The sequence below is a fragment of the Muscardinus avellanarius genome (genome assembly GCF_963383645.1).
Source record: "Muscardinus avellanarius genome assembly, chromosome: 11".
NCBI lineage: Eukaryota > Metazoa > Chordata > Mammalia > Rodentia > Gliridae > Muscardinus > Muscardinus avellanarius.
Window position 1 is genome coordinate 97658705 of NC_137797.1, and position 13661 is coordinate 97672365.

General features: G+C 47.1%; 1 protein-coding gene across 1 annotated transcript in view; it reads left to right on the top strand.

Moving 5' to 3' along the window:
- GALNT8 (polypeptide N-acetylgalactosaminyltransferase 8) overlaps positions 1–13045 on the top strand; it is a gene marked incomplete at both ends in the record, with an annotated part of 30375 nt that extends 17330 nt beyond the window's left edge. Inside the window, 12 exon segments of the mRNA XM_080704964.1 lie at positions 2514–2588; positions 2592–2657; positions 2661–2699; positions 4902–4985; positions 4987–5040; positions 5554–5640; positions 7196–7238; positions 7241–7279; positions 7282–7361; positions 10186–10337; positions 10769–10927; positions 12919–13045. Of these exon segments, the coding sequence (XP_080561090.1) occupies positions 2514–2588; positions 2592–2657; positions 2661–2699; positions 4902–4985; positions 4987–5040; positions 5554–5640; positions 7196–7238; positions 7241–7279; positions 7282–7361; positions 10186–10337; positions 10769–10927; positions 12919–13045 (1005 nt within the window).
- Positions 13046–13661: the final 616 nt, after the last annotated feature.

Here is a 13661-nt window from a genome sequence, read left to right on the forward strand (position 1 = left end):
GTTGGTGACGCTGAGCATTTTCTTTTCTTTCCCCACCAACTTGAGTAGATATTATTTTGTATTATATAGCATTAATCCTCACAATAATCCTGTGAGATGGGTATTATCCTATTTTACAAAAACTGAATCACAGAGAGGTTAAGTGACTTGCTCAAGGCCACACAGTTATGTTCATTGAAGAGCCAGGACCCAAGAAGCTCTTAGGCCTCTCAGCTCCCAGCCAAATGCCCCATAAGAGAATCTTTAATGAACAGTATCTTAAAAAAAAAAAAAGAAACTAGCAAGAGTAGTATGCTATGAAAACAAGGTCTTTTACTGCCATCAAGGAAAGAAAAAAAAAAAAAACCCTATAGTGATGATTATAGGCCGTGAGACCCATAGATGGTCTTACCTTCCCTCCTCTCCTTTCTCCTAAAGCCTCCGGGATCCTGCCTTAAGTAATCTCCTGGAGGTCACATTTCTAAGACAGAAACTATGTGACTTAGAAATGGGACTTAGAATATTTCCTTTTACTTCTGATCATTTTCTGCTGAGCCTGCCTTAGGCTCTTTCTGATGGTTACCCATCTTAGAGGACTTCAGAGCGGCCTGGGTGCTTTGCTCCGCCCTCTACTGGCCACGGCAGGCAGCGGCGGTAGAAAGGAGAGCCTGCATTTGCCGGCACCTGCGATCCCAGCGCCTCACCAGCCAGCGCATGGGTTCAGAACACAGCTCTGTCATAAACTAGCTGGAAAATGAGGCCAGTTACCCAAGTGAGGACCATAAAATGCCTGCGGAAGGTCAAATTCAGAAAAGGAGGACGGTGCGTGGCGTGACGCTCCGCACTGTTAGAAGTGTCATGTCTGTATTGTATGTTGGGGAGATGGGGAGAGAGAGGAGGAGAGAGGAGGAATGTTTGGCAACTGGGAATAAATTGTGAGAGTACAATTTGAAAACTGTTGGGCAGGGATAATAAAAAAACATTATTTCATAAATGACATTACTGACTTACTGTTTAATTTCATTTTCTTTCTCTTTCTTTCTTTCTTTCTTTCTTTCTTTCTTACTTTCTTCTTCTTCCTCTTTTTTTTTGGTACTAGGAATTGAACCCAGGGGCATTCTACCTCTAAACTACAACCCAGTTATTTTTCTTTTTGCAGTACTGGGGATGGAACCCAGGGGCATTCTACCTCCGAGCTATACCCAGCCCTATTTTTTATTCTTTATTTTGCAACAGGGTCTCACTGAGTTGCAAAGGGACTCACTAAGTAGCTGAGGCTGTCCACCAAACTGCGATCCTCCAGTCTCAGCCTCCCAAATGCTGAGATTACAAGCGTGCACCACCACACCCAGCTGCTCTTTTTATTTTGAAACAGGGTCTCACTAAGTTGCTGCGGGTCTTGCTAACTTGCTGAGACTTTCTTCGAATCCGTAATTCTCCTGTCTCAGCCTCCCAAGTACTGGGATTACAGGTGTCCATGACCGTGCCCAACCAGCAATACTGACTTTTAATTTGCACTTAAGGTTTCTTGTACCAAAGGTTAATTTTTTTCCTTTAAATGTCTATGGATTAGAAAACTCCATCAAATAGGCAAATTAAAATTGTATTCATTGTTTTAAATGTTTGGTTGAAGGAAAAGCGAAGTGAACTTAACCTCCGCATAGTTCTGGGGACTAGTGAGGAGAGACGGCAGACAGCACTGGGAGAAATGATGCACTTCCGGGTCATTGGAGGCCGCCAAAGCTGAGCACTTGTTATGAGGTTGAATCCTCCTTACAGCCCAAATGGTGGGCACGCCCTTTTTGCAGATGTGGACGTTGAAGCTCCAGTACTTTCTGTAACCTTTTCCCTGGCCCAGGGGGCTGGCCACACTTGAGGGAGGGTGTAGGAAACGTGTGAACAACAGATGGAGACCGGAGGCCACTTCCCAGCCTGTGTGCAGACAGAGAAGGGCCACAGGAAGCCGAGTGAGCATGGCTCAGGGCCCGGCGCCTCTCAGGACATGGATAAGGGGCCAGAGGCAGCCCCTCCTTTGGTCCTTTTAGGAGAACTTTCTGAGAACATAGGATTTGGGTGACTGTTTGACTGAGGAGCAGTTTGGTAGACTCCCAAGAAAGGATGACTTAGATAAGAAGACGGGGAAGCATCCAAAAGTGGGAGTGGGAAGACTAAGCCTAGAGTCCTTAAGAAATTATTCTCAGCTCAGCATGGTGGCACACGCCTGTAATCCTAAGACTTGGGAGGCTGAGAATGGAGAAGTGAAGGTACAAGGACAGCCTCGGCAAGTAGTGAGACTCTCATCAACCCAGCGAGACTCTTTTTAAAAATAAAAGAGGAAAAGGCTAGAGTCGTAGCTCAGAGGGAGAATGCTCCCGGCTTCAACCTTCAATACCTAATAACAATAATGATGATGATAATAATAATAGTAATAACAAATGGCTTCTAAACATGGCATCATCATGAGTCACTAAGCCAAAGGATTCACTGACCTTGGCACTCAGCCCGTGGAGGTCATCTTTTACCTCCCCTTGCAGTTGTGGCAGTGTGGAGGGAAGATCGAGATCTTACCCTGCTCCCGGGTTGCTCACCTCGAGAGACACCACGAGCCCTAAGCCTTGGATCTAAGCATTGCCTTGAAGCGCAATGCCCTGAGAGTGGCCGAAATCTGGATGGATAAGTAAAAACTTATGGTCTACCTGGCCTGGAACATACCTCTCCAGGTTTGTCATGGACCAGCAGGAGCAGAGGAGCATGAAGGAGGAAGAAGTGGTAGTAATGGCAGAGAACTGGAAGAGATAGAATAAATATACCATCCTCCCCCTGAGGAATCAGAATAAGAGCTAGGCACAGTGGCAATTGCCCATAATCCTAGTATTAAGGAGTCCTAGACAGGAGAATAACAGGTTTGAAACTAGCCTCAGCAACTTAGTGAGACCCTCGGCAAGTTAACAAGACCCTGTTTCAAAATAAAATGTAAGGCCGTGCGTGGTGGCGCACGCTTCTAATCCCAGCATTTGGGAGGCTGAGCCAGGAGGATCGAAGTTCGCAGACAGCCTCAGCTACTTAGTGAGGCCCTTTGCAACTCAATGAGACCCTGTTTCAAAATCAAGAATAAAAAAATAGGGCTGGGAGTGTAGCTTAGAGGTAGACTGCCACTGGGTTCCATTCCCAGGACTGCAATAATAAATAAATAAATAAATAAATAAATAAATAAATGAATAAATAGTAAGATAGGGCTGGAGGTGCGGCTCAGTGGTAGAGTGCCCCTGAGTTCAATTCCCAGTAACACACACACACACACACACACACACACACACACACACACACAATTAGGGGAAGCTCCCAAGTGTATTGTGATAAAGTAACACTTAACATACTTAACATATTATGTTCGAGACACTTTTTAATATATAACCTCACTAACCATCACATCTCATGATGATGAAGGCAAGGCACAGAATGCTGGAAGGACTGGTTAAAGAAAACACACGTACAGGTGGTAAGTAGTAGAGATAAGATTCAAACCAATGGAGTCTGGCTTCTCAAGTCCATGTTCTTCCTCCCCTTTCTGTACTGGGTGATTCCTTGCAGGGTGACGTTGTACATGCAGAATGGGCACAAACATGGCAGGTGGTTCATGGGCGTGGTGAGAGCAGGTGCTTTAATATGAGGATGCTCTCCTTGTCTGAGCACGCATCTCCGCTCTGGCTGCCGAGGGCTGGTGTGATTCGCTCCCTTCTCTCTCTCTCTGAGCTCTGGTTCCTTCTGGCTCTAGGTTCAAGAAGGTGGAGCGGAGTCCCACACATAGAGAGCAGTTTTCTCATTGGAAAGCTCTTCCCTTTCATCAGGATGGAGTCAAAGCAGCTTCTAGAAGGCTAGTGAGACACTAACACAGATCTAGAAGCCAAGTCTGGAAATGAGCTGAGGTCTGGAGCCAGGTCAAATAATGGGAGTCCTAGATCCAAAGGATGTAAAAACATAGAAATGCCTGGACCTTCTTTAGAATTCAGTCATGGGTAGCTTTCCTTTAGCGACCAGAGGCGTCTAGTAATCTCCTACCATTAGCTTGTTGTTTGAAGAGACGATTGAGAATTTCTCCTCGTGCCCCAGGTACAAGATATGATAGGAAAATAAGTGCCCTGCAGGTCTTTCCAGGACATCCTCAGCTTTTTGTATTTTTTTTAATTTTTTGTTTTGTTTTTGGCACTTGGTATTGAACCCGGGAACATTCTACCTCCAATCTATAACCTACGCCCTTTACACTTTTTTTGAAAGAGTCTCTTGCTAACTTGCTGAAACTGGCCTTGAACCTGCAATCCCCCTGTCTCAATCTCCCAAGTGTTGGGATTACAAGCATGTGCCACCGCACCTGAAAATCCTTAGATTTTTTTTTTAACTTTAAAAAGTCCTATTGTGACTGTGCCGAGTTGTAAAAGGGCTTGTTCCTATGTTAATGGACTTCTACAAGGATGAATTGAAATGAACCACAAAGGAACATTCTGAGAAAAGGGCAGATAGACATACGGTTTCTGCTTTTCTCTATTTTGCCTCTTTGGGGTTCTTTTACTTTGATTTCCCACAAATATCACTTCTAGAAAGTCTCCTTTAATTTCCAAGTCTTGGTGCCAAAATTAATTTCGAAAGCTGTATTTTTTTCTAGCCATTGTGAGGAGTATCTCGTGCTTATTAATGTCTTCTCGGAGCAATCTGTGTCAGTTTTCCAGGATGAGAAATAAACTGGGGCTGGCCCTTATGCAGCCTTTGCAAATGCCTTGCTCTTTCATTTTCTCTGGAAATGTAACATAAGAGGTAACCTCCAGGGAAATCCTCAGTTTCCTCCTGCCTGGTTCGCCTCGTCTGGTGGAGACAAGGAGGTTCTTATGAACCTTGGAACAGAAAGGTGCGGTGTTCTAATTTTTCAGAACTCTGGAATCGATTATGGAGACATTTCTTTCAGAATGGTACTCAGAGAGAAACTGAAATACAAGACTTTTGACTGGTACCTGAAAAAATTTTTGCCCACTCCTGAAGCCAAGCCACAGCATCGTGGGCTATGGGAGAGTATGTGAGGGGGAAATTGCACTCTGGATTTTGAATGCATGATTGTAAAGGATAATGAAACCCAAGTCACATGGCTGCCCAACGTGCCCTTCCTTCTCCTCCTCCCTCTGCTCTCTGCCCTCCCAAGGGTCCCTTTCTTCTCTTGATACCCAATTCCCATTTCTTTTCCTTCTCTCTGCCTCTGGTTCCTTCTCAGACTTCAGCCTTCCCTAACCCTCTTGGTTTCTCAGCCAAACAGAGTGTTGGTGGCAGGAGGAACCTTTCTCCATCTGAGCCGTGAGGGTCTGCAGGGGTGGTGTTCCCAGGAAATGGGTGTCACCGCAGCATCCCACCCGAGCCTTGGTCTATTTCCCAGTGCCTATTACATGACTACCAGGATCCCCATTTTTGTTCCCTTTGATGGGTTGTTTCTGGGGCCTTTGTTATACTGGGGAAAATACAGGGACTGGGGAGGACTTGGGGTCCACTTTCTCTGCCTCTTTCCAACAGTGTGATTATGTGTTTTCCCTTCAGATGAAAACCTCATTAGATAAAAGCATCTGCCTGGATCCTGGAGATAACACTCCCATCATGTATGCCTGCTATGAGTTTCAAAAACAGGCAACTTCCATCCACAGTCTTTCCTAAAGCCTGGTAGAGTGAGTCTGATTTTATTCAGCCCATGATAACCTCCATCAAATTTAGACTCTTAGATGATGGGGAGAGAAGAGCTGAGCATTCTGGGTAATGGGGAGGGGAGAGTTGAACATCCTGAATAATGGGGAGAGGAGAGTTGAGCATCCTGGGTAACAGGGAGGGGAGAGTTGAGCATCCTGGGTAACGGGTTAGGGTGAAACTCTAACCTGCACTTATTCAGTAATCAATCTTTCTTTTCTATTTCTCTCTCCCTTCTTCCCTCTCCTTGTTCCTTGTTTCCTTTCTCCCTTCTTTCCTCTTATTTTTTGGTACTAGGGAATTGAACCCGGGCAAGTGCTCTAGCACTCAGCTACACCTCTAGCTCCTCCTCCTCCTCCTCCTCCTCCTCCTCCTCCTCCTCCTCCTTCTCCTTCTCCTTCTCCTTCTCCTCCTCCTCCTCCTCTTCTTCTTTTTCCTTTCCTTCTTCTTCCTCTTCCTCCTCCTCCTCCTCCTCCTCTTCTTCTTCTCCTCCTCCTCCTCCTCCTCTTCCTCCTCCTCCTCTTCTTCTTCTTCTCCTCCTCCTCCTCCTCCTCCTCCTCCTCCTCCTCCTCCTCCTTCGTGGTACTGAGGGTTGAACCCAGGGGCATTCTACCTTTGAGCTACACCCTCAGCCCAATATTTTATTCTTTATTTTGAAGCAGGGTCTTACTGAGTTGCAAAGGGCCTCACTAAGTAGCCGAGGCTGCCCTTGAACCATGATCCTCCTGTCTCAGCCTTCCAAGTACTGGGATTACAAGCATGCACCATCATGCTTGGCTCACTCCCAGCTCTTAATTAAGCATTTTGTTTCATTCAAAAAGTCACAGCAAGCTATTTCCATTTCAGGGACAGGAAGGACAGGTAGAAAGGCTATGCTTGGCTGAATCCACTCTCCAGAGGGTATTTTCACTGGCATCCACCTCCAGTATCTTTCTTCCCTCCCCCTCCGCCCCCTCCATCCCACCTGCTCCTGTGCCTCCCAGAAAGGTTGCAGGAGAAGCCGCCTGTGCTTCTCCCGCAGAGAAGGAAGCTGTGATCTTACTTTGCCTGTTGTCTTCATAGAAACCTTTCGAGGTAGGCCTGACAGATGTCATGCTCACTGTACAGTACAGATGAAAAGCCCGAGACATACAAACCACCTAGTTGTCCAAGCTCATTGAGCACAGCAGTATCTGGCTGGGAATTTGAAAGGTTTCCTGACAAGAAGCCCAGAGCTGGGGCTTACAGGGATGGATGGCTTCTCACATTTCAGTTTCAGCTCTGCATTTTTCTTCCCTCATCCAAGCAAGGCCTGGTTCTGTTGGACCCTCGTAGGAAAGGAGGAAGCCTATTGCCTGGCTTTCCTTTTCCTTGAAGTGTGCTGAGGAGGGGAGAAGGCAGAGGCCACTCCTTGTGGCCCAGGACACCCATGCTCTCTGCACATTATGAGGGTGAGCGGAGTCCCCATGCCCTGGACATGGCCGAGGCTCCCCAGCCACTGTGGTCCCTTGCTCTCTTTCAGAACATCTACTACCACAGCACCGGGGAGCTCTACGTGGGACCCCTGAGGCAGAGGCACACAGGGAAGACCACTGCCTCACAGACCCTCCAGCGGGGACAAGCCCAGCCTGGAACCATGTTCTGAGGCAGCTAAAAGTGGACAGTACATCTACTGGGATTTTAAACAGGTGAGCCCTGTGCCTTCCTTCTAAAGCATAGGTATATTCAAATACAGCAAGAGAGGTTCAGGTGAGATCTGACTCGATAGTGTTTTTGGAAAATTCATTCCTGTGGTAGCATGTAGCCAAAAGACTGGAAGCTGGGAACTGGGTGTGAAACGTGGAGCCTTCTGACTAAGGTGGGGCGGAAGGGAGAGAAGGACCGGAGTCTACTAGGGCCTTGTAGAGTTTGAACTCAGATCCTACTTTACTACATTTCTCACCCTTCCTGAAGCTCAGTTTCTTGTCTATAAAACAGATAATAATGTCTGCTTTTTGGGCCTGTTGGGAGGGTTAAATGAGATAGGATGTGTGAGGCCTTGGGCATGGTGCCTGGCACACAGGAGGGCTCCATACATAATACCCACGGATATTCATGTTGTTATTAGTCAGAGAGTACAGAGCACTGGGCTGGTATCTGACAGGCATTAATGCCAACGCCCTGCCTTTAACTTCAACATCCCATGACCAAGAACAGGGTCAAGGGAATTTGTCAGAATTCCCAGGACAGTGACACAAAGGACTTGGCTGATCACAGGCTGCATGTGGAGTTGTCCTGTAACGGGGCTGCTTCAGAAACTTAGGTGTTCTTTGGCCGCTTTTGTAAGACTGATGTCCTGAGCGAGGGAGGTAAAGGTCTCTCTGTGATCCTGTCTCTGAACACATCAGTTTTGATTTAGGTTCTGATGTCCATTAAAAAAAAAAAACTAAACCATCTAGTTCAGAAATCCCTAGCTTTTTAATGCTTTTGTTGATGCACTGTAATATTACATCATAGTATGGTTTAAAGTGATACAAACAAACATGTGCGTAGGTCTTGGTGTCCTTCCCTTTAAGTCCCACCCCGCTACCCACCCCTCCCTGTATATAACACCTGGGATTTTGCAGGCACTCAATAATTGGTAGCAGAACAAGTGAAAGATTGGCAGAGCTGGGGCATTGGCTTGGGGAGGTAAACTTGGAGAGGAGACAATGCTCTCTTGGTAAGGAAGAGGAGTGTGTCAAGTCAGTTTCCTCTCGCCATATCAAATACCCGAGATGTTCAACTTGTGAAGAGAGAAGGCTGCTTTGGGGCCACAGGTCTGGAGGTTCCAGCCCATGATCAATTGGTTTCATTGTTTTGGGTCTGTGGAGAGGCGCAGGAGCAAAGCCCACTTACATCATGAGCTGGGGATCAGAAGGGAAAGAGAAAACCTGGGATCTCACAGTCCTCTTTGAATGCACACTCCCAATGACCTAGCAGTCTCCCGCTAGGCCCCGCCTCTTAAAGGTTCCACCCCCTTTCAACAGTACCAAGCTGGGGGCTCATCCTTAACACATGCGTCTTTGTGGGACTACTAGAGGGAGAGACAAAAGCAGGCAGTTCCTTTGAGATCGCCCAGGAGGCAGCAAACTCTGGATGGCTAGTGCTTTTCAGGTAAAGACACAAATGGAGTAGAAGGATGATTTTGACATTCAGGGAAGCATCAGGGGTGAGGATTAAGGGACAAGGTGTGCTGCGGGAGGCCTGAAAGAGCCACCCAGGAGAGGAAGCCAAGCCCTAAGTTCACCCATTAGAGGCACAGCGCTGAGCCAGGATGGTGGACCCTGTCCAGGAGCGCTGTGTGGTCCTGAGCCAGAGGCTCAGAGAAGCTCTGGCCCTGGAGAGTCATCCCACAGATTGCAGCCGGATGGATGCCCTGAGGTGAAGGTGTGGTGGAGGCTATTTCTGATTGGAAGAGATGAGAGGTGGGGAGGCATCCAATGGGGAGCGAGGAAGCAGATTTGGAGATCGGAGAGCTGCAGTCCTGGTGATAGTGTACCGGAAGGGGGCAGGGTGATCAGGCTCCCTCACATGGATTCTGTGCACTCTGACAGTGATAGCGGCAGGCGTGTGGATAGAGAGAAACCCCCTGGTCCAGGCAGTAACATGGATTACGGGGGAGATTGCTGCAGAGAAGTGGGGAGGCATGTGGGGGAGAGGAGAGGAGCGGGGAGCAGGCCTAGGAGAGATGGCAGTTTGGGCAGATGTCAGGATGGCCAGTTTCTGTGACATGGAGATAGGAGGGGGGACAATGGGGAGCGCACATAGAAGCCAGGAGGAGGAGGACCCCTCTCCTCCGGAAGAAGTGGTAGTGTGGAGATGAACTCCTATTCATCACACATCTTCCATGGGTCAGGACCAAGATGCTCCATCAATATTAACCCACATTTAGAATTTTAACATAAACTCCAAACCTATTATTGCCAGTAAGGAAATGGAGACTTGGGGAGGTTGGGCGATCTGCCCACGACTACACAATTCATATGTGGAGGAGCCAGGGTTCCACCGCGACTTACCAGTGTCCGGCAGAGAGCTTTGACAACAAGAGGCAGAACACGACCACCCAAATAGTAGGGAAAATAGGATGAGATTCCTGAATCTTGATTCTTGCGATGGGTCCAGGCCCACCCACCACAAAGTCCAACAGAGGATGAATGGGAGACTGAGGAAGGCTGGCCCTGTGGGATCTCATGGGCTCAGGGTGAAGATGTAGAATAAGGGACAAGCTGAGAAGGGCCCCAGCCCTGTAGGATGCCAGCATGCCATGCAGCCAGCACTAACCTGCTGCTCCCGTCTCAAGGGGAGGTTGGTGGTGCAGGAAACCAGCATCACAGAGCTGGCTGGCTGACACGGGGCTGGTCCAGAAAGCCCTGGGTCTGTTACCTCCACATGTGGCTTCTCTTTGTCCCTGGATGACGTGCAGAGGTCCAAAGGGCCCTCAGCAGGGGCAGCAGGGCCAGGGCGGATGCCGACACCTGGCCCACTCCCCAGGGAGGAGCTGTCATCAACAGGGACTCCAAGCGGTGCCTGGAGATCCGAAAGAATGCTTCAGGTGCTTACGTGCCGGTGCTGCAGTCCTGCACGACCCAAGTGTGGGAAATACAGCACACCGTCTGTATTCACTGGAGTCACGCCCAGATCCAGTGATCCTGCAAGAGCCGGGACTGGGGACACCAGTTCTTGCAACTGGAATGGCTTCTGTCCCCAGGGCTGCTTAAAGTGGTAGTGGGAGTGGGCGGGGGGAAGGAAGGGGAGTGTGTGTGTGAGTGTGTGCGCATGTGTGTGCGTGTGTGTGTGTGTGCATGCACACCCTATAGCCTCAGAGTGCAATGCACAGGCCATGGGGGTGTGAGGCCTGTGTCAGTTAGACAAGGTATCTCCGTCGGGGACAGGAGCAGAAAGTCTGAAGCCTTGTCCCCAGCTTCTCTTGGAGGACGGTGATGCTTATCAAATGCCATTCTTGGAAACTCCTCGAAATAGCCAGTGTCATCTGGCTGCTCTGAGGGGGAGAAGGAGGAGGGTGGAAGTTTATCTCTGACTTCAGCCCACGCTGTTTAGTCTTCCTTCCCCGCAGCTACTATCACCACCTGTCCCCCACTCCTCCCCGCCTCGTCTGCTCAGACGAGGCCCAGACTGTCTGGCGGTTCCATGTGAGAGGCCCGGCCTCCTGTTGCCGCAGCGTGACAGCCGTTCCCGTGGCACAGTCCCTCTCCTTTCTGGATCATCCCGAAAGGTATAACAGTTAGACAAGGACTTGAACAAGTTACTCCTTTCATGTCCTCACTGTGGTTTTATTTGGATTACCAGCCCCTCCCATAGGAAAGACAAGCCTACAGGATGGGAGGAGAGAAAGTGTCCCGCTCGATCACAGCTTTTCAAGGACCGATGACCAGAGCAGCGGGAAAATCCAGTTCATAGGAATCTGAGAATGACTTTTTTTTTTTTGGTACTGGAGATTAAACACAGATGCCTTCTACCTCTGATGTACACCCTAAGTCCTATTTTTGTTTGTTTTTATTTTGAAACTCGGTCTTGCTAAGTTGCTGAGGCCCTCACTAAGTTGCTGAGGCTGGTTTCGAACCTGCGATTCTCCTGTCTCAGCCTACCAAGTACTGGGATTACAGGCATGCACCACCACACCCGGGTGGGAATAGCATTTGATGATTTGATCCTATCTATTTCCTCTTATGGTCCCTGCAAAATATGGGGAAAATAGGGCTTAAGACAGGGGGCCAGCTGGGTGTGGTGGAGCACACTTGTAATCCCAGAACTTGGGAGGCTGAGACAGGAAGATCGCAGGTTCGAAGTCAGCCTTGGCAACTTAGGTTCTTAGCAACTTTGTGAGATCCTGTTTCCAAGTTAAAAAATAAACTAGAGCTGGGGATATAGCTCAGAGGAAGAATGTCCCTGAGTTCAATCCCTAGACCACAAAAACAAAAAATGAAAAAACAAAACAAACAAAGAAAAAACAGGGGCCCATAACTTACTAGGATGTAAAGAAAGGATTACAGGTAAAAATGTAAAACCAAGAACCCTTATGGCTGACCCCTGGATACATCTTTCCCCCTTGAGGAGTGGAAGAAGCGTCCAAGCAAGGATGTTAATTTCTAGTTAGGTCTTGGGGGCCAGTGGAGTGGGAGATGTGGGAGGAGGGAAGTTGGTCCTGTGTGTGTGCTGTGTTGTGGGTTCACCCCCAAAGTATAGGCTCCTGGGACCCCTCCTTCTGAAAGTTACTTTTTCCCTAGTCCCATGTCAGGGTACCTGGGAATGATTCAGAGAATCATCAGCCTCCTTTAGGCACCAACAGGAAGGACACCGGTAACTTAGCACAGAATTAAATCGACCAAGACTTTTTGAAATAAGCTTTAGAAATGTGTACATCCTAAGTGCAGCTTGATTAAAGTTTTTTAGCGAACACATGCATATCAAGAACTAAAACATTATCGTGAATCAGATTTTATTATGAAAAAGTTAAGAAACAAGATATATGTTAAGTAGGTGTATAACTTCTAGTTCTGCCTGGAAATTTTAAGGAAAAATGCAAATGATATCGATTTTTTTTTTTTAAGCATATGCTCAGGCCGGGTGTGGCGGTGCACACTTGTAATCCCAGCATGGAGGCAAAAACCAAGAGACCATGGTTTGTGGACAGCCTCAGCTACTTAGCGAGACCATTTGCAACTCAGTGAGACCCTGTTTCAAAAAATAAAAAAGACTAAAAAATAGGACTAGGGGTGTAGCTTGGAGGTGCAATGCCCCTGGGTTCCATCCCCAGTGCTGCAAAACAAACAAACAAACAAACAAACAAACAAAAAAAGCAAAAGCCACATTAGGCTCAGATGTAAGAAAAGGCATTCAGCCTTGTTCACAGAGAAATGCAGGTTAAAAGTGTACTAAGGTAACTTTTTACTTAAATTGGCAAAAATCAACAGCCTGGGGAACGAGTGTGACCCTGTCTCAAAAGAAAACAAATAAAAATAAATAAATAAATGACTGAGGATGTAGCTCAGTGGTACAGTGCCCCATGTTCAATCATCAGTACCACAAAAATTGACAAAAACAAAAAAGTTTGACAATGTATTTCATGAACGGGGATGCGGGAGACAGACAATCTCTTTATGTCAATGGCAGGGCTACATCCTACTATAATCCTCTTGGTTATTTGGCAATTTTTAAAAATACTGTATGCACATTTTCTCTTTGTGCCAGTAATTTCTCTCCTAGTTGGTTTATCTCCCCAAATGAGAAAATACACGTGCACAAAGAAATGATTGGGTTGGAAGGCGATTACGAGCTAAGCATCAGAGAAGGCCGAACAAACCCGTGCAGCGGAGAGCGATGCAGCGATTAAGACACACGGGCCTTAACAACAAGGAGGGACATTTCTTTGAACTGATATGGAGTGATTCTGGTATATTTTGTTAAGTAAAAAAAAAAAAGAGAGAGAGAGAGAAAGAAAGAAAAAGAAAGAAAGAAAGGAGATAGTATCTATAGTATAGTAGGAAATAAAAGGGAACACATACCTGTGTCTGTTCACTTCTGCAAAATAGGTTAAAACCTGAGAACTAAAGAGGCTGGTTACCGTGGATGGTGGTGTTTGGGAATGGGATGCAGAAGGCTGGGGTTTGGTACAGAAGAGTGGGGATGGGTACAGAGTAGGGGGCAAAACTTCTCTAAATATATATTTTTCTATAGTTTTGACATTTAAAATCATGTTTTGTATGTTCAAAGTATAAATACATAAAATCAAAGATGGAGAGAAACTCCAAATGGATTATAAACAAAAATAAATGAATCGTTTACTTACACACACACACACACACACACACACACACACACACACACACACACACTGAACATTCCTAGCATTTAGCATCCAGACCTTGGTCTCTAAATATATATATATTTTTTTTTTGGTGGTACTGGGGATGGAATCTAGGGGCCTTCTACCTCCGGGCTACACTCCT